The sequence below is a fragment of the Chrysemys picta genome, chromosome 11 (genome assembly GCF_011386835.1).
Source record: "Chrysemys picta bellii isolate R12L10 chromosome 11, ASM1138683v2, whole genome shotgun sequence".
In the NCBI taxonomy this organism is placed as follows: domain Eukaryota; kingdom Metazoa; phylum Chordata; order Testudines; family Emydidae; genus Chrysemys; species Chrysemys picta.
In genome coordinates this window covers 63003995-63025063 of record NC_088801.1, presented here as the reverse complement: position 1 = coordinate 63025063, position 21069 = coordinate 63003995, and the positions used below count along the sequence as shown (strand labels likewise).

The following is a 21069-nucleotide window of genomic DNA, read 5'->3' as shown; positions in this document are numbered from 1 at the left end:
AGAGTGAGGGACTCGATCTCCCTTGTCAGCCAGTCGTCAATGTTTCAGGCCAGCCATTCCCCTGTGAAACCCAATGCCTGGACATGTAAAAGGATCACTTAGACGCCAGGCCCAGAGCCCCACCTTAGGGCACACACTTATTTTTTTATTTCTCCCTATTCAGAGCATTGTTTCTAAGCAACAGAAGAAAGCTTCAGCCTTGTGCGAAGCAGTAGCCTAGTTTCCTTCAGCTGCAGCAGAGGAACAACAGCATCAAGAGTGAATTCCATCCTAAAGCTTCCAGGAAATAGAGAGATTCCAAAGCCCCGATCCTTTTAATAACCATTGGACCAGCCAGAGAGTCTGACGCAGGTAATCGACTATTTCTCATATACAGTGCGTGTGCGTGTGCATAAAAAGACGGTATACAATCCTGTCGGTAGGATTATTAACTAGATAATTATTTTTCTTAGCATCTTTACAGTTATCAGTGGACTTTCTTTTTCTGAGGGACTCTCAAATGACAGAAAGATATGGTGTGATTTTTTGAGCAGCGTTCAAAATAAGATTAAGGGGAGGCCTTGGATTCCTTAATCTGACATGCTCTGAACTGCTTGGAAACTCCCTCCTTAATTAAATGAAAAGGTGCATTTATTTATTTGGTGTATGTAATCTGGCCAAGCCACAGTGTTCTTAAATGCTGCATTAATAAACATTGGGGTCACGCTTCAGCTGGAAAAAATCATCTCAATCCTCTTGGCTTCATTGAAGTAAATGAAACGACACCGATTTACAGCAGATGAGGATCTGGTCCAGAATATTTACAGGAATTGTTTTTTCAGAGTAGCAGCCGTGTTAGTCTGTATCTGCAAAAAGCATCGAGGAATCGTTGTGCTACTTTTAATAGGTTTGTGGCAAGCAATTGTGTTGGCATTTTGGCACGTTAATGCTGTACATAAGTGCTGTCGTTTTTGATGCCTATTAAAGAGGGCACCTAAATACAGTGGTGATGGGCACATTAGACAGACATATAAACAGCATTCTCACTGCGAGTTTGAACCTAAATGTTTGTGGTTTCATGAACTCTGTAAACCCATGGTCGAGGGGAAATAATGCATGTAATTTGACTTGTGAACCATGTACAAAACATTGCCATAACTTTCGCTCATACCCTTGTTATCTCCACCCTGGCCTGCTGTAGCCTTCTCCTGTCCAGCCTGTCCTCTTTCCAACCCATTCAACCAAAATCATCTCGTTGGCCCCCTTTCCAGTCCTGTCCCTTAGGGACTACTAATACTCCCACATTAGGTGGATGGAGAAACAGGAAAAGCTTTAGGAACTAGAAGAGTTGATGAGCTGGATTTGTTCTGATGCCCTGTATGGACAATACTAGACACATCTAAGTTACTTAACCATGCAGATGCTGCTGTGATGGGTGCTCTAGAAACACGTAAGCGTATAGGCGTCCTACCTAAAAGAGATGTCGCCCCTCCCTGCTCGAATCCCTGCACTGGCTTCCTGCCACATTTCACATCACGGTCAAACTCCTCATCCTCACGTTCAAGGCTTGGCACAAGGAAACCCTGAACTGTTACTGCTGCTGTTTACTTGTATTACCAGAACGTCTTGTCTGCTTTCCTTTCCTGTTACATCCCCACTGGTGTACTACTACTCTGCCACTTCTGCGGCGCCCATGTTTTTGCCGGGGTATTGAAATAGCTTGTGCTAATTCCTCGATGGCTTTGGTTCAGTCCTTGTAATACTGACACATAGTGATCTGTCTTTCTGTTCCTTTCACTCTTTAGGCTGGATCTTAGTACACAGTCTGGGTTGTGGCAGCCTCCCCACCAACTAGAAACCCACCTCCACCCCTATCCATGGAAAGGAAACGCCTAAAAAAAGAGATTGAAAAACTCTTGTAAGTACCAACTGCCAGGTAGTTCCCATACTGCACTGTAGCTAGCAATGACTGTGTTGTAAAGGTTCTGTCTGACATACCTTACATGTGTCCTCCGGCTTTCCCTTGTGGAAAGTCTGGGAAGCCTTCCCTGGGCATGCTGGCCAGCTCCCACTGTCCTCCTTTGATATGCACTAGATAGGTAAACTGCCATGATTCAGAGCCTACCACTGCCCTGAGCTATGCACATAGAGAACTCATGCTGGCAGTGTGAGTTATGGTTCCTGTCTAGTGCCTGGACCACACAACAGGTAGGGTCTGGGCACTAGAGTTACTGCCTTTAAGCTAACAGGCTACATCCTTTATCTCACATAGTAGAAGGTCATGCTCTTCGATCCAGAGAGCCTGGGTTCCTCTCCACGTACAGCTTCTCCAGGGATGTAATTCAACTTCCATTATATTCAATAGGAGGCTCACACCTGACTTCACTGAGGCTCCTTGTTTGAGTGAGTACGGACAAGTCTAAGTATAGGTAGCAGCTTCAGAAACCCAAACCCCAACGAAGCAGCCCTTTCAGGCTGGTGGTTGTGCAGTGACATCCCTACTGTATGCTCATTGCTTTTATTGCAACAGCACTACCAGCAAAGAGCCAGGGAAGCCTGTCCCAAGCAGGACTTCAGGCTGAATACTTTGCTTACCATTGCCCTCTCCCTTTATTTCCAAGCCTTTGGGGGATGCAGACAGCCAGGTCCATAGCTCAGAGTATAGAGATGGAAACTGAGATTGCAAAAATAAACGGTTTTCTATGTCAGAAGGAGGCTGCCATCGGCGACTGGGATACCTGCTGAACCTTGCAGCAGATTGTGAAGCTTTGAACTACAGTAAACACAGCCCTGATTGTATGCTGGCTTTTGAGAGTTGCCTTACTCCATCTTCTAATGCAGTGGCTTGCCTAGCACAGGCTGTAACTCAAAGCTGCTCTCTTGCTTTTAGGGGAGATTATGTTGGCATCAGACTTCGGGAAAATGAATTCGACCCGAAAGGAAGACAGCAGCCCACCTTTCTCGATGATATGGTAACCAGACGACTTCTTATTCTAATCTTGCATTCTTAATTCCTGAATGAAAGAACTGAAGGGTGCCTGGTTTGATGCAGTTAAATAACTTGCTATTAGTATCCGTAAACAAATGTGTTTTATTTAGAAGAGAGGGAAACTATCTAGAGATCAGTTGCATATAACATTTTCAAAAGTACCTAAATCCCCTTTTCAAAAGAGACAGGTTCATAAATCTCACTGACTTTCAATGACCCTAGACTCTTATGTTCCTAAGTCACTTCGTTTTTGAAAATGTTACTCCAGCTCTTTTGCCGTATGAGAGCTAAAATTAACTGATTTTACTTGGTATTAACTCATTTGGATTAATTCAAACGGACAGAAGCAAACTATGTGATGTAATTCCTTGGGAACCAACTGTATTAATCATGCTTAGAGCAGTCAGTTTAGTAGCATAAACAGGCTTAATGAGGCCTTCTTTGGCCAAGGCCAAGCCATTTAACCTCAGTTTCCCCATCTCTAACATGGAAGTAGTATTTATCTGCTACTTGGTCTTGATGCAGAAATTCCTGGGTAACATTCCATGGCCCTGTGCTGCTCGGGAGATCAAACTAGATGCTCATAATTATCCCTTCTGGGATAAAAAAATAAGTTATGAAACCTACCACATGTGAGGACTAGGTAGGTAATGTTTATGAAATACAAGATTCCCATTGACTTCATTGGAGCCAGGATTTCTTCTTGTTATTACACTTGTAGGTGGAAGATATCCATTATTTTACAAACTTCGCTAAAAACTTGTTTTTAGCGATATGATGACTTTACATGGTTGCAGGGATCCACTCACATGAAGTCAGTTGCAGGCCTGGAGCACCTTTTCTCTTATAGATCAAGTTAATCTTTATGCGATCACTTGCTAACATTATCCGTAAAGGAAAAAAATCTAGAAGTCAGAGGTGGGCAAAGCCCAATATTATTCACCTTATAGCCCTATAAACGTTCTATGAGATGGTCTCAGGATACTGTGACCAGTCAACTGTGACAAAGTTCAGCATCTATTGTACAGCTAGGGAAAAAGATATGAAGTTGTTGATAAGGAAGGGCTTTTGAGAGGCTAGTAGATGAAGCCTTGACTCCACCCTCCCCAAAGGCGCCAGCCAATAAAGATGAACCAGTATCGAGGCAGAAGTAAGCTGTGCCTGGCAAAGGGCTGGTGCAGCTTTCTTTCCCTTGGCACAAGGGAGAATCAGGACTCAAGTGGCGCTCCTCTAGTCCCAGGTCTGCACCTTACTTGGGGCTCATGGCAAATCCACGATCTAGCCCAGAGTGCTGTCAAATGCACAAAGGTAACAAAGAGAGAAGTTTTTTCCCCCCTTCCTTTCAGTTATAATCCCTGGGTGGTGTACTGATGGCAGGTGCACACTTTTTAGATTTTCAAGCGGATGGCGTCCCTTTAAATTATCATAGCATATTGTATTCCCCCAGGATCAGCTCTGGGGGTGCCCCATTCTGCGATGGAGATTTATGGCTGTCCTTATGTCTGGCAGAAAGCCCCAGAATGAGTGCCAACGTTTAGTGTTATGTCTCTGTTCAGAGACCATCAAAATGTAAGTCGCAGAATGTAGCCTTCAGCTATAGGGCACAGGACTCAGCCTGCCTGGAGGCAATTTTTGCTGTATTCATGATCTGCAAATGATAAGGTGCTAGAACAGGCTAAGCTGGGTGGCCTATTCAGGCGACCCCTGCAGCAGCTGATCACAATGTTTCGCATTTTACAGAATAGCATTTATGATTCTATCTATCTAGGTGGATGTGGTCCCCATCACGGTAGTAGGCGATCACTTCTCAGCCTTTAAGGTATTTATCCGCACCGCACCCCAGGTGAGGTAGGGCAGTGCTATTGTACAGATGGGGAACTGCGGCACAGAGACTACAGGCCAGAGTTTTAAACGACATTTAGGTGCCTAGTGGGATTACTAAAGCACCGACGTGCCCAACACCCATTGAAATCAATGAGTTTTAGGCACCTCGTGGTTTTGAAAAGCCCACTAGGTTCCTAAATAGCGTTAACAATCTGGCCCTAAGTGACTTGCCCACGGTCACATAGGAAGTTTGTAGCAGAGTAGGAGTCCGAGGCTAGTGCCCTCATTCCTGCACCATCCTGCCTTTCTGTTCTGCTTTCAGGCTCATTACGACTTGGCCATCAGTGTTGCTTTACTGTGGCTGAATGATTCAGAAGCCCAAAGTCCTTTGGCAGAAGGGAAAAGGTGAGTATGAACAGGGGGAGGCCCCAGTCCTGCAATGGACTTACACCAGTGTAAAACTGGAGTAACTCAGGCATGAATCAGGTCCAATATCTTTCAGGCTAACCCTCTTTACTTGTATTCCCTCCGATTATCCTGGATAGGAATTTGCCGCTTCACAGCAGATACATCTATCCCAACCGAACTGAGAGAGAAGCCATGATTTTATCATTTTACGCTGGGACCTTAATGGTAAGGAAGAAATAATGGTAGCAAGATCTTTTGTTCTCCAGCAAGCTTCCCAGATGAACAAAATACTAGACGTGCCGTGTATTGTGCGAGAGTCCATGCAATGCAATGAACATATGTTTTTAAATATTACAAAACTGTCTAATTTTCATCAAGGGATGGGAGTTGTAACCTTTGGTTAAACACAGTAAAGATTAGGCACCGTTAGCATGTAGCAATCTGATGGAGAATAGGGAGGTGAATATCTTGTCTCGCAAATAGCTTTTAACATCAGGAATATCAAAGAAAATTATGATAAAACAATAGTCTGAACAATTATAGCACAATGATCAAGTCAGAGCTACACAGTGGTCTACCAAAGCCCAGTTTCAGTATATCCCGTGACATGCACAGCGATCCACAGATCTAATGAAGGAGCAATGGAATCAGTCCTGGTAGCAGAATGCTCTTGCCCCAAGTTTTGCTGATCTTTATGCAATGACGTGTTTTAGGCACCACGTTAGATCTGCTTCAGTCAGATTCCTGCTGTGTTCCACTATGTCTTCTCTGTGGCAGAAGGTCACAAGAGCAAATGTCAGTGGGGCCCTATGAGCTACGTGAGGCAACGCTAGACATGCATGTCAGGGTCCTAGCCCATAGGGTAACACTGGAAGTTAAAATCCTTCTAGTTGGTAAGGATTCTACAGGATGGGGTGTCTTCTGGATTCTAAATATTTATTAATTCAAAACCAAAAATACCCACCCCAAGGACTAAACCCCTTTCCTGACCTGCTTTCACAGAACAGCATCCCCATTGAAGACGTCTTTGGGATTTACAGCACGGGGCCTTCGGCAACAGGCTGGCACCGCTCTGCCAAAGTGAGTGGCAAGATTGTAGAGGCCTTTTTCGAATTGTTTGAAGCTGGCATCAGCTAGGTCTGTGCTGCAGCAGCTGTTGTTTATACCCGCTCTCCTGTGTGAATAAACAGAGCGGATTTAGTTGCTCAGCAGGCAATTACGGTTATCTGGCCAGTGGGGATTCTGACACAAATGAAGGGAGGAGAGCTGACCCAGCACCACACTGATAAGCTTTCTGCAGTCCATTACAAGCAGTTAAATACCGGCCAGGGCCATGGAGTGGAGTAGTCTGCCTGACTTTTATTTTCAATTGCCCCTCGCTGGTTTCCACTTTGTCTGCTGGAGCTATATTAGGGATGGATTCTCTGGGTAGTTTCATCCCATCCTTAATTAATCTGGGCCAAACTCCTGCCATCCAAACTCTGAGCATGCTCCATTCCAAACACCTTGTCTCGGTCCCTGGGCAGCCTGCCTTTTCTGAGATCCTCTTCCAGTCCCCTGAGCACAGCCCCTCCAAGGGACAGGCCCGTGCCTCCACTTCCCTTTGAGGTGGGACTCCGGCATCCAACCACTCTGACTGGCTCTCTGGGTTACAGCCCTCTGGTTGCCAACCGTGATACCTAGCAGGCCCAGCGGGCGTGGCACCAGCAAGAATTTCCCGTTGGGAATCTGTGGACAGTGACCGTTTGCAGTGACACAGAAGCAGCTTCTCCAAAATAAAAAGTATGATTTATTTTGCCAAACCATTCACAGCACTCAGGGCAATGGATTTAAAACAGAGATCCACGCATAGTGTCTTACCTCCGCTTGGCTTTCCCCTCAGCCCACAGGCAGAGATGACTTAGCCCTGGCGCTCCTCTGCTCTCTTGGGCACCAACTTACGGCAGGCCCCTGACTCCCAGTCAGTCTCTGTGTCAGCCGACAGCAGTTGGCAAGCTGCAGATTCTCAGCTGTTGCCAGGGTGGGATCTGAGGAGTCTCCTTTCCAGGGCTAGAAAACTGGCTTGTGTTTGAGGGGATGATCCTTACCTAGGCCTTTGTTGTACCTTTCCCGCCTGGTTTCTTTAACAACCCCTTTTGATCTCTGTATTTGGGCAGGGTAATATCCCACAGATACCCTGAGAGGCCTATGATAATAACAACACACGCTTCCTAGCATAGGTGCTGGAACTAGGGGTGCTGCGGGTGCTCCCGCATCCCCTGGCTTGAAGTGGTTTCTATTATATCCAGGGTTTACAGTTTGGTTCAATGGCTCTCAGCAGCCCCCCTATCAGCCCCCTGCTTCCTAGTTCCCCGCCCACCCGCTGAAGAGAATTTTTTTTAAATGCATTTACTGTACAGGGGGAAATCAGGACGCTGCCCTGATCCAAACATGAGACTCTGTACTACGGCTGGCTGGACATATGCAGCAAACTTTGAAGCATTTATCTGCACTGAGGACTTCCATAAGAATTGAAACACTAAATCAGATTCGTGGTGCAGCTAGTTCGGAAGACTGTCTTTGACAGTGACCACTGCCAGATGCTTCAGAGGAAGGTGCAGGAGCCCCACAATATGCAGATGTGGGACAATTTGTCTCCTATGAAAGTTTAACCCTAATCTCCAATAATTCGAGTTTGGTAAACCCTGAAGCAGGAAGTTTATGTCTCCCCCACATCCCCAAATGCGGCTATTATATTTCCTCTGATTTCAGCCATTAGTTGCTAGCCATGAGGGCAACATCTATAGGGTGTTTCCCATTAGAAGTAAGCTAAACGGGGGTCACCACCATTAGATCAGTTTGCCCTGTCTAGGTGTGTGTTACTCTGATAGCTGGAATTGGAGCAAATTTCTGGTGTAAACAAGGCCTGAGAGGGATCCCACAGCTCCCTCCTCCCCCCTTTCCAGATGGCTCTAGTACAGAATGTACAATAGCCATGGAAATGCTTACATCTGCCTATGCTGATGGGTGGATTTTTGCCAATAGCAAGTTAATTCTGTTGAAAACTGCATTCTGGCAGCTTTCTGCAGTAATATTATCTCCCCAGGCAAACTGAACTTCCCCCTTGGCCTGTCTCTTCCTACCAATCTTCAGGCCACTTCCCTCTCTTACTGATTTTGCAGACCTTCTGCGTGAATCCTTTTTGCCTTATACACTAGTAGGGCAGCATGTCAAGTAGATTAGGGTTACCATATTTCAACTCTGAAAAAAGAGGACACTCCACGGGGGCCTGGCCCTGCCCCAACTCCGCCCCTTCCCCTTCCCCAGCCCCGCCCCTTCCCCAAAGCCCCTGCCCCAACTCTGCCCCCTCCTCTGAGCACCCTGCATTCCCCCTCCTCCCTCCCGCTCTGATCTTGGTTGGGGGTTGCTAAGTGCTTCCCTGCTCCCCACTCGCCCTGCAGTCTGTGACCCCTGCTCCCCACTCACCCTGCAGCCCCTGCACCCCCCGCCCCTGCAGCCTCTGCGCCCCCCGCCTGCCCTGCCCCTGCACCCCCCGGCCCCTGCAGCCTCTGTGACCCCTGCTCCTCACTCGCCCTGCAGCCCCTGCAACCCCCGCCCCTGCAGCCTCTGCGCCCCCCGCCTGCGCTGCCCCTGCACCCCCCTCGCCCCTGCAGCCTCTGAGACCCCTGCTCTCCACTCGCCCTGCAGCCCCTGCACCCCCCTGCCCCTGCAGCCTCTATGCCCCCGCCTGCCCTGCTCCCCCGCTCACCCGGCAGCCTCTGCCTGCTGGGGGCTTCAGACACTCGGTCGGCAGCGCGGGTCCCTGCAGCCCCGGACACAGCTTCCTTCCTGCCGCCGAGCTCGTTCCCCGGCCTGTCTGTCCCCGCCGGAAACAGCTCCCGCGGCGCCGGGTTCCAAGCTGCGCCGGGCAATAGGGCCACAGGAAGGGTCCCCCAGTGGCCAGGGGGTCCTCGCCCGCGAGGGAAGCCCGAGCCCCCCATTCCCCGGCTGAGCATTGTAGCTGGGGCAGCTTGGCTGCGCTGCGGACCCGGCGGATCGTGCTGGGCGGACCCTGGCTTATGCCTCCCTATTTCTCCGGACATGTCCGGCTCTTTGGAAATTCCCTCTGGACGGGGATTTGAGCACCAAAAAGCCGGACATGTCCGGGGAAATCCGGACGTATGGTAACCCTAAAGTAGATGAATTTAGCTGGCATGTGGAGGTTAAATGCAAATTTTGAGATGAGTTATAGTTTCTGTTTGTACATGGAAGGAGTACTGCAGAAAGGGATCTCAGAGGATCACAAGCTAAATATGAGTCAACAGCGCAACACTGTTACAAAAAAAGCAAACATCATTGTGGGATGTATTAGCAGGAGTGTTGTAAGCAAGACACAAGAAGTAATTCTTCCGCTCTACTCCACACTGATTAGGCCTCAACTAGAATATTGTGTCCAGTTCTGGGTGCCACATTTCAGGAAAGATGTGGAGAAATTGAAGAAAGTCCAGAGAAGAGCAACAAAAATGATTAAAGGTCTAGAAAACATGACCTATGAGGGAAGATTGAAAAAATTGGGTTTGTTTAGTCTGGAGAAGAGAAGACTGAGAGGGGACATGATAACAGTTTTTAAGTATGTAAAAGGTTGTTACAAGGAGGAGGGAGAAAAATTGTTCTTCTTAACCTCTGAGGATAGGACAAGAAGCAATGGGCTTAACTTGCAGCCAGGGGGGTTTAGGTTGTACATTAGGAAAAACGTCCTAACTATTAGGGTGGTTAAGCACAGGAACAAATTGCCTAGGGAGGTTGTGTAATCTCCATCATTGGAGATTTTTAAGAGCAAGTTAGATAAACACCTGTCAGGTCTGGTGTAGATAATACTTAGTCCTGCCACGAGTGCAGGGGACTGGACTAGATGACCTCTCAAGGTCCCTTCCAGTCCTACAATTATATGATCCAACGGCACTAAAAGTCCTAGACCCAAACCTATTTAAAAAACCTAGGCCCAAAATGCTCCTGCAAGATGCTGAGCTCCCTGGCTGTGATACAGCAAAGCGCTGAAGCACGTGCTTGACTTTAAGCACATGTGTAGTCCCATTGGCTTCAATGAGGCCATCTACATGCTTAAAGTTACACTTGATAAGTGCTGTGCTGGACTGGACGCAGATTGCTTAACAACTTGTGGGATCAACTGAAGACATTGGCATTTCTAGGCTTGGCTGCTTGGCTGTATGGGGACCTGTGTTTTAAAACGATCAAACATTTTCAAAATGCTATTATTTTCTTTGCTCCACGCTGAAATACACAACCACACCAAGACAAATAATAGACACAAGGCCGCTGGATGTGTGCCTATTTATAAAGTTTTATCACTTATCTAACCCTTATCCTGTTACAGGGATGCCTGAGTTGTGGACTCAGATTCCCTGCCTTGCCACTCAAGCCACGTATTGAATTAAAACTTGGAGTGCACGCACAGACTTGCTGCACCATATGTGGTCTGCAGTAAGACTTTATGGACAGTATCTTGTTTTTAGCCAGCTGAATAAGATCAATGGTCTGGTTGAAGAAGCCAACTCTGGGAAAGGTAGGCCTCGCTTTGCACCTCAGTCAATGAGTCTCATTCTTGTGTAGGCGTTCTCTTCCTCTGACATTTGTTCAGAGAAGGTTCAGTGTCTACTCCATCGAATGCAGGACTAGACACCCGCCTACTGGAGGGGGTCACAAAGAGATGGACAAGCAGGTGTGAGTGCCATCTTCTGACCTCCCAAGGTCTTTCCCCATCAACGATTCAGTAGATTCTCTCTTTACGGTGATGCCAAAAAGGGGACAAGGAAATGCAGTGAACCACATTGGAGGGTGCAGTTACTTACAAGTCCTATACAAGTTGTGCATGAGCTGTTACACTGAACAAACTGATAGGACTGGGACTGTGATTTTGTTGTTTGTAGTGCCTAGAAGGTCCACCTGGGAATGGAGCTGAACTGGAGCCTTCATTGTGCCAGACACTGTGCATACAATGAGAGTGTGTGCCTTCCCTTAAGTCCTTACAATCCAAACAGAGCGACAGAGAGAGTAGGAGAATGGACGCATCATCATCCTTGTTTTGCAGACGGTTGACCAGCCACAAAGAGAGATTAAGTGACTATCCCAAGGCAGGATAGGAAATCTGTGGCACGGCCAGCAGTTGAACCCAGAACTTCTGAGGCTCAGTCCTGTGCTTTAACCAAAAAACCCATCCTTCCTCAGTCCTAGAAATCTTAGCCAAATTTAGGAATCCAATATCTACATTTTGCACCTCTCAGCATCATACCCATAGCTGTGAACATCCCCCTTGAAATGAAACCTAGCAGAACTTCCTTGTGAGATCACGTGTAAGGACCTGATGGAGCCATTGAGAGCTCCCCCTTCCCCTGATCAAGTAGTGTGGCCACACATAGGGCTTGATCCTGCTCCATTAAAATCTATTTTTCGATTGACTTGAACAGGAGAAAATTCCAGCCTATAATTGGGGATTCAAATGTCATCATCAAGCCACGTTACCTGGAGCGCGTTGCAGTTGCTAAGGTGAGAGTGAAGACGCATCTGGGCACTGCTGAGCTCATAGGAGGGGGCCTGGTATGTCCCATGCCTCCCAGACAAAAATGATCTGCATTTGGAGACAGAGATCCTGAGATAGCAAGGGGCTTAAGCATGTGCCTAACTTTAAGTATGTGAGAAGTTCTGCTGAAATTAATCAGGGCCAGAATCAGGAGCTAGACTGTGACTTTGTCAGGAACATAAGGCATTTTCATTACGGTCCACAGAATATCCAGCCAGGTAGTGAGATGGATTCAGTAAGGAGAACCAGCCTCTTCTGGCTCCTGCACTCATGATGATGCATTTCGTAAACTCAGCAACTGATGAACTGCTTTTTACATTTCCACCAGAGGCTCATGGATCAGCTGCAGTCAGCAAACATCAGTAGTAAAATGGGCTCATTCCAGAAGCTCATTAAATTGTTAAATTAATTCTGCACCCACTGATTTTGTTTCATAGTAAAACACTCCGAATCCACCTAAGAACATGAGACAGCACTGCCACGAGAGCAGCATCTGGAACGAGGAAGGACACATGTCCAACGTGGGCTCAATCCAGAATCTCAGTTTGCCTCTAATTGCAGTCAGACAAAGTTTTTGACCCCTCAACTCTGATTACTGTATGTCAGTCGTGGTTAGACATGGAACCACTCATTCCACATGCAAGTCCAGATGCAGAGCCTCTCAAAATTGCACATGCAAACTTCTGGGTGCAAACAGAGGCCTTTTTTAATGGTTTGAAATAACGGATACTGACTGTTGTCAAAGTAAAGATCCTCCATGTTACTGAAGTGTCACTGGATGCACACAGCTGAACACGGGGTCACACTCCCAGCTGATGTAAACTGACAGAGCTGCCTTGATTTCAAGCTAGCCACACCAATTTACGGCAGCTGAGAATCTGGCTCCCTGTCTTTAAGGGCGAGGCGACACTATGAATCTTACCGTGGCAGCGCACTGTTGTCTTGCACAGTTATGTGCACAGTTGGTTAAAAAACCACAAATGTTTTAGTGAAATTGTGTGTTAAAAATTTGACAAAATTTCAAAAACTCTGACTGTTTTCGATCAGCTCCAGTTCTAGGTGATCATATGCTTGGGGCAACCTGGGCTACAACACGATCCCCCAACATTAACCGCGTTGTCCCAGCTGCGCTACAGAAGCGCTCGGATTCTAGAACATGGAATCTGTAACCGTGCAGCAGCCACACGCTGGCAGTGTGGGACTTGTAGGGTATGTCTGCACAGCAACTAGACACCTGCGGCTGGCCCATGCCAGCTGACTCAGGCTTGTGGGACTCAGGCTGCCCGGGCTCTAAGATCCTGCGAAGTGGGAGGGTCCCAGAGCTCAGGCTGCAGCCCAAGCCTGGAAGTCTACATAGCAATGAAACAGCCCCACAAGCCTGAGTTGGTTGGCATGGGCCAGCCGTGGGTTTTTCTTTGCTGTGTAGACATACCTGAAATGTAAATGGCTCCTCAATGCCTATCTGACAATACAACCGGTTCTGGCCATGTCATCAGCTGTAGGACGAGCCCATGACCACTCTTCCTTTCACACAAACAGGAAGCAAGTTACTGGAGAAACGGAATACAGATGGGAACTAACATATGAAAGAGCCAAACTAACACCACGGTTGGATTTAACTCTAAAGGGGCCTTTAAGGCTACAAGTGGGTAGCTAGTCAGGAGAGTCTGAACTCAATTTAAGGGCTGGTAGTAAGGCAGATGGAGGCTTCTTGATACACAAAGGCCACGTAGACCTGGGAAGTTGTACACAAGCTTTGGGAGGACCACCCTCTCCACAGGTGAGAGAGAGTTCACTTCTATTACCATCTGTGCCCTGAGTCTCCTCAGCAGCACAGCAGAGTAGACCAAATTCTGCCTCGACTGACATCCTCTGTTGACTTCTGGTGCCAGAGATTCCACTCCTTGGACTTGCATGCAGTTGCATGGGGCATAAGTCGGGGAAGAATTTGATCCATTGCGTGTCGTGCTTTTGTAGCATGGACTCACGTGCGGCAGGAGTTTAGCTGAGTCTTCCCAACTCATTTCATTTAATTTCACTTTGGAATTAAAGCTGTTCACAAAAGGGGAGGGGGAAGTAAATGCATTTCCAATAAGTTTGTCCACACTGAAAATACTGCAGCTGCGCCACTGCGCTTCCAGGAAGATATTCCCTACTAGGCCATAGGAGGGCTTCTCCTGTCACAGGAGATAATCCATTTCATAGACCTTAAGACCAGAAGTGAGCAACATGATCATCTAGTTTGATCTCCTGCACATTGCAGGCCACAGCACCTCAGCCACCCACTCCTAGTAGACCCCTAACCTCGGGCTGAATTACTGAAGTCCTCAAATCATGATTTAAAGACTTCAAGTTACAGAGAAACCACCATTTACACTCATTTAAATCTGCAAGTGACCCATGCCCCAAGCCAATCTGATCCGGGGGAAATTCCTTCCTGACCCCAAATGTTTTGATCAATTAGACCCTGAGCATGTGGGCAAGATCCACCAGCCAAACATCTGGGCAAGAATTTGCTGTAGTAACCCCATCTAGTGTCCCATCACTCGCTGTTGGAGATATTTGCTGCTAGCAGTCGCAGATCAGCTACATGCCATTGTTAGCAATCTCATCATACCATCCCTTCCATAAACTTATCAAGCTCAGACTTGAAGCCAGTTAGGTTTTTTGCCCCCACTGGAATGTCTGTTCCAAAACTTCACTCCTCTGATGGTTAGAAACCTTCATCTAATTCCAAGCCTAAACTTCTTGATGACCAGTTTACATCCATTTGTTCTTGTGACCACATTGGCACTTAATTTAAATAACTTCTCTCCCTCTTTGGTATTTATCCCTCTGATATATTTATAGAGAGAAATCATATCTCCCCTCAGCCTTCGTTTGGTGAGGCTAAACAAGCCAAGCTCTTTGAATCTCGTCTCACAAGGTAGGTTTTCCATTCCTCTGATCATCCTAGTAGGCCTTCTCCGCACTTGTTCCAGTTTGAATTCGTCTTTCTTAAACATAGGAGACCAGAATTGCACACAGTATTCCAGATGAAGTCTCACCTGCCCGAGAGGTGGTAGCTAAGTCGCCCATCGACCTCCCTCTGACCTTGCACCGTCTATACTGGGGGTCAGATCGATTTGACTGCGTCGCTGAGGGCTGTGGCTTTTTCACGCACTTGAGCAATATAGTTATACCTCTCTAATTTCCTAGTGTAGACCAGGCCTAAGTTATTCAGCCTTTCTCCATGGAAGATAAAAATAATGAAGCCAATTAAGTCCTCACGTTACCTGGTGGAACTCTCCTCAGATGCACGCACGCGTCTGAGCCTAGAGATCGTCAACATTTTGGGCACAAAATGTTTTTCATCCAAAAATGGCCTTTTTAAAAAAATGAATGTTTTTATGGAAAAATGTCAACATACAATTTTTCCATGAAATTTTTGGTGATATTTTTGACTAACTTTTTTATCTAAAAATTTCTGTTGACCTAAAACCTTGTTTTCTCATTGCCTGTTATCGTAAATGGAAAATTTCAAAAGTGACTTCAATTGAAGTTTTGGTAACAAAAATAAAGTAGTTAAAAACACTGCTGAAAATGAAAAAAAGTATTTGATCTAATGTACTTATGTGCCCCCCTATTACCATAGTCATAGGCTCCAACTCCGTGGGTGCGTGAGGGCTGGAGCACCCCTCCCTCCCCCCATTCCCGCCTGTGGCCCCCGCCAATCAACTCCTCCCCTCCATCCCAGCGCCTCCCACGGAACAGCTGTTCAGCAGCATGCAGGAGGCACTGGGAGGAAAGGGCGTAAAGAGGTGGGGAAGAGGTGTAGTAGAAGTGGAGCGAGGGAGGGAAGAGGCGGGGCAGGGGTGGAGGCTTGGGGAAAGAGTTGGAGTCGGGGCAGGTCCTGGGGCTGAGCGGGAGTTGAGCACCCCTGGGGAAAATTAGAAGCTGGCGCCTGTGACCATAGTACCTGAGCAGCTCACTTAATACCCGTATAAGATAGCGAAGTGCCATTATGCCCATTTTACAGATGAGGAACAGAGAGACTGTGGCATACTAGGAACTTACATTTAGGTCTCCCGAGTCCCAGCCTAGTACCATAACCACTGGACCATCTCCTGTCTAAGAAACCAATCTTATAAACTTCCCTTTCTTATCTGGCATAAAGGACTCGGAGAGAAAGAGAACTCAGTGTTCAGTAGTTTCCCTGAGAGGGGACCTCACCAGCTAAAGTGAACAACAAAGCGCCAGTGTAAGACTGGCATCAACATATAAAAGTTTTCTGTGTTTACGTAATTGACCTTCAAGGAGTTGGTCTTTTTCCCGAGAGGGAGCCAATTGTCTCTTTCTCCTGTACTTTTTCTCTGCGCATCAGCTGAAGATAGTCCCCAGGCTAAAGGACAGAAAAAGAAAATTGATCTCTTTTGTCTGCGCAGGACTTGATACCAAAAGACACCAGATAGATCTAAATGTGTTCTCTTAGTAACTCAGTAACTGAGCTACTGTATGTACGCACAGACAACAAGCATTCAGCGGACATCACTGGTTTTAGGCCCTGGCTTCCAAGCTAGAATATTAAGGTAATACTCCAATCTTAGCGGTTTAGTAAAGCAAAGCACTTCAGCACATGCTCAAGATTAGACATGTGAGTTTCCCCACTGACTTCAATGCGACTATTCATGTGCTTAACCTTAAGCGTGTACTTAAGTGCTTTGCTAGACCAGTGCCACAAAGATCACTGTATGTGATTTTTAATAGCCACAAGTGGCCAGGATCTCGGTTTTCTGAGATGGCACTTCTGAGAGCACAGTGGACCATGCTGATATGGATTTATTGTTAACTCAAAAGGAAAGTATGCCACTTGCCAACAGCATTGCCAGCACAGGCCTAGTGGGTGCCACTGGGCAAGTTGGTGCCTCAGTTTCCCTATCCGTGAAGCACTCTGAGATCTATCTGTGAAAAGGGCTATCTAATATAGAGTTTATCAGTTCTGATTATAGATCTTCCAGCCATGTGTCAACCAACCCTGTATAGCTTGTGTCTCTGATAGGATCCCAGCACCAGGAGCTGCATCCTGCACCACTGAAGGGAAGTCAATGGGAATGTTAACATTGACTCGAGTAGCAGCAGAGCTGTAGCCCAAGTAGAGTTCCCTCGGCACAGCAGAGCTCTCTGCTTGCAGCAAGTGGTACCTGACTCCTACCCCAACTGCTCCCTCTACTCCCTGGCGGGGGGAAGGGGGAGAAGGGACATGTTGGGGTGTGCCAGGACAGAGGGGGAAGGGCAGCGTGTGCCTGGGCTATAAAAATTCACCGCTGGAACAAGGTCCCATAGGGTCCCCAGCCAGCTAGCCTAAATTAGAGCAGCCCCGGAGATGCTCTCATTTATGCTGGTATGCCAGGGCCAGCACAGATGCACCAGGAGGATCACAGAGGTAAAACTTTCTCCCTGTTGGGCCTGCTAAGCAGACCTCAGCATAGGAGAAAATCAGGGCCTACATTAGTAATTGCTCCCGTACTTCAAAATCAGTCTTTGCAGACTTGAGTTCATGACTTTGAAAGTATTAGGAAAGCTCCCGCCTGTTCCAACAGCACACTGCGGTAGTCTATAGGTAGCTCTAACATACTTGGTGTGGCTTAAAGTAAGTGTTACCAAAGCAACTGCCAAAGTTACTGTGGAATTGTAATCAGATTATAATAAACCATATAATTAGCAATGTCGCTGGTGCACTTATAAAACAAATCATTCGTGCCTGGCCTTATTAATATGGACTGCCATCTGGTGGCTGGATAGGGTTACTGCTATGTTCGGGCACAGCCACGTAATCTGTAGAAAAAAGGTGACATGGACCAAATTCCTTCGTTCTTATTGATCCAACATAGGGGGATGGAAATTCCATCTGGTTTGTTTTGTGGAGTTGCCTGGGAGTTGTATGATAGGGGTTCCACTTGACCCAGGGATGGTCTGTTTGTTTTACGGCCTGGGAAGCTCTGTACCTCCCTTCGAAGTGGGGGCTCTGCAGAGTGCAGCAGTCAAAGCAGGTTTTCTTGCCAGATTTCCCGACTTGCCTGCTCATGACATTTGCCATAGTGCTGCCCCTTTGGTTGGTATTCCCATGGCTGGAGCTCCTGATCTGCTTCCGATGGAGACAAGGAGAGATTTCAGATGAAGCGGTTATGCTGTTTTTCCTCTCATCTGCTGTCACTCTGAATTTAGCTGTGATGCTTGGAGCAACACCTGTCTCTGAATAGTGAGTAGCTTGTAGCTCAGGGATAGATTCTTGCTGGTGATGCGGTAGCAAAGTTGCTTTGATAATAATATAGTCAGAGCCTCTGTCTGCCTATTTTTTTGTTTATATGCAAGTCTTTCCATGCTTCTTTGCTGGAAGGTTCCCAAATATCACGGTGATGGGTACAAAATCAGACCCTGAACAGAGCACCTAAACCAAGAGATACAGGAGTTATCTAACAAAGGATATCAGCACTGCCACGCCACTGGGAGAGGGCAAAAGAGGATGGGAAAAGTTAGAAGTAAACATTTCAGAAACATGGACGCGATCCAAGGGAAAATACCAGGAATTTGTAATATACTCAGGGCTGTAAAGACTATAAAATAGACAAGCAATTGTACAATTTCTCATTAACCTCTAAGTGTTATTGTCCTTCCAGGGTCACTGGATTCACCCTTTCAACCTCTCTTTGCATCCTTTTGCCATGCTGACAGCCCCGAAAGCTGCAGAACATGCCTGGAAACAGAGTAAGCATGTTTTGCCTCATCTCACCCAGGGATTTAAGAAGAGGGCTGGGAGTTCGGAATCCTGAATTCTAATTCCAAGCTTGCAACTGGTTTACGGCAAACCATTTAACCTTTCTGTCTCCCCACCCGTGACATGGGGATAATAATGTTTACCCACCTTTGTAAAGTGTTTTGAGATGTACAGGTGAAAAGTGCTATATGAATCTGACCCAGAGCCCATTGAAATCCATAGGGGCCTTCCCACTGAAGTCAAGGGTCTTTGGATCAGGTAGTGTAAGTGCAAAGTATTATTCCAAATGGATCATTCCTTGCTGGTTTGATAGTGATGTAATAATGGCTTCGTCGGCACGGTCAGATAGTGTTTGTCTTTAACACATTTGAAGAGACGTGAGCGGTCTTGACCTTGGACTAGATTCTGGACTTCCGCAGTAGTTATATTAGTCACAAAACAAAACCGACTACTCACAATGTACCAAAATGAGAACCATCCCCAAGACATTAGGGATGGAAAGAACCTGACAATGGCAACCTTCCCTCTGAGCATGTATTGATGCAAGGTAGGAAATCGGTAAGCCATCTGGGAATCCTTGATGACTATGAGTTGATATTCTCTTTGCCAAGGTGTCAAGTTTCAAAAGGCAGCAGCAAATCAACATGCCACCACCAATTCAACTAGAACAAATAAGGACTGCAAGCGATCAGAATCTCCATCAACAGCAAAACAGCCAGACAACAAAGTAAGTCTAAAAATACAAACCAGGTCAAACCATTTCCCTTGTATCTGCTGGGTAGACAAGCTGATGAACTTGTTGCCAGCGGCCCAGTGCCACACTGTACGTGTGCTTAACAGCTCAATGTTTGTTTGTGTCCTGCAGGGGGCTAGAAAACAGCTTAAGCAAGGAATCTTTCCAGAGGACCTTGCACCGAAGAGTGGAAAGGAAGCAGAGATGTAACAAGAAGCCAAATCTCATGTAGGGTGACCAGACCGCAAGTGTGAAAAATCGGGATAGGGGTTGGGGGGTAATAGGCTTCTACATAAGAAAAAGTCTCAAATATCGGGATTGTCCCTATAAAATCGGGACATCTGGTCACCCTAGTCTCATGATTCTTACCCAAGACAGTGGTGTGCAATTCATTTTTGAGAGTGGGGGAGGGTTAGTCCCTAGATTTTGGTGAGGCGGGTGTGCTACTTTTGTATTTGAATGGCTGTTTTAGCCCCCTTGGCTCGGTTATGGAAACAGGCTGCCTACCTCAAGGTGGAGCACATTATCCTCATGTTCATCTTTAAGTGTTACTGTTCCTTTCCATATTAGTTGCCACTTTATTTCTTGAAGGGGTGAGCTAAAGCTAGCAGTTGTACCCCTAGTTTTCAACACAGCTTTCACATGGTCGCTTAGCATTTCTCCATCCCTTTTCTGTATCTTTAATAGCTCACTCCCATGCTGATGTAGGCCCTGATTCATCAAAGACCTTTAGCACGCTAACAAGACCATCTCGGTTCAGCAAAGCAAGTGCTTAAGTCCTATTAAGTCAATGGGGCTTCCGTGCTTTGCAGAATCAGGATGCCTTGCTCAATCAGGGCCACAGGGTCTGACCCAGTTCCTATTGAAGGCAAGGAGAGGTTTTCAATTAACTTTAATATGAGTTGTATTAGGCCCAATCTAAGTAGAAATTCTCATTGATAAGGGACGTTTCTGATGTTATGGACAGAGTGATATAGTTATTCTTTATGTTTTATCTTGCACATTGAAATGCTATAGGGTTAAAAACAAACAACTAAGAATAGCCAGAGGATATCCGTCAGTACAGACAATTGTCTCAGAAGTGCCTAGCTATGCTGGTGTGTCGTACAGTTGCATTAATACATGCCCCAGGCATGGTATTGTATACTAACTGTATGTATGCAAAAGAAAATAAAACCTTTAAAACAACATGGGGGTTTTTTGTATTGCCCATTGGTTCAAATGCATTGTGTTTTGTTTATGGATTGCAAGGGCAGCTTTGCAAGAGTTCCAGAATGAAACCAGGTACAAGTCGCATCTTGCTTTGTTTTGTTTTAAACACGTAGGCTATGTCTACACTGCATCCAGGAGTGACCCTTCCAGGCAGGATCCACAGACTCGTACTAGTGGGGCTTGCACTTGAAATAGCTGCAACTCAGGGTACATCTACACTACAGGGGGGAGTCGATTTAAGATACGCAAATTCAGCTGAGATAAAAAGGAACAGTGCACTATGGTGAAACTTAAACAAATGGGTGATTTATCTGCATTATTCTAGCACTCTCTTTATCAAAGTATTGCCATGGTCTTTAGTTTTCATTGGCTAAAACTTGCTGCTGCTGATAAATAAAACTGTGCTGTATGCAGCCCCTGAGCAAATCAAATGGCACGTAATGAAGAGGGAAAGTTTTGCCCTACTGTGCTAACATGCACATTTTTTACAAATAGTTTTAATTCATTGTCTTTGAGGCCAGAAGGGACAATTGATCATCTCGTCTAATCTCCTGCTGAACAAAGGTCACAGACCTTCACCCACTGATTCTTTT

The 21069-nt window shown here is 46.4% G+C and overlaps 1 protein-coding gene across 2 annotated transcripts; it reads left to right on the top strand.

Annotated features, from left to right (window-relative positions):
* On the top strand, window positions 1-20452 carry C11H2orf80 (chromosome 11 C2orf80 homolog). 2 transcript variants are annotated; one of them, XM_042859626.2, is made up of 9 exons: window positions 1-351; window positions 1785-1897; window positions 2870-2951; window positions 5115-5197; window positions 5338-5425; window positions 6203-6280; window positions 18434-18521; window positions 19143-19258; window positions 19397-20452. In XM_042859626.2, the coding sequence occupies exons 2-9, from the start codon at window positions 1857-1859 to the stop codon at window positions 19472-19474; spliced, it is 654 nt and encodes a 217-aa protein (XP_042715560.2). In that variant the 5' UTR covers window positions 1-351; window positions 1785-1856; the 3' UTR covers window positions 19475-20452. The 2 variants fall into 2 exon arrangements, with proteins under 2 accessions (XP_042715560.2, XP_042715561.2); XM_042859627.2 differs by lacking the exon at window positions 6203-6280 and having other exon boundaries at window positions 141-351.
* The last annotated feature ends 617 nt before the right edge of the window (window positions 20453-21069 follow it).

Coding starts and splice junctions, on each gene's coding strand:
- C11H2orf80 (XM_042859626.2), top strand. CDS start 1,857: ATGGAAAGGAAACGCCTAAAAAAAGAGATTGAAAAACTCTT. Junction 5,198..5,337: donor CCTTTGGCAGAAGGGAAAAG/GTGAGTATGAAC, acceptor TATCCTGGATAG/GAATTTGCCGCTTCACAGCA. Junction 18,522..19,142: donor AGAACATGCCTGGAAACAGA/GTAAGCATGTTT, acceptor CTCTTTGCCAAG/GTGTCAAGTTTCAAAAGGCA.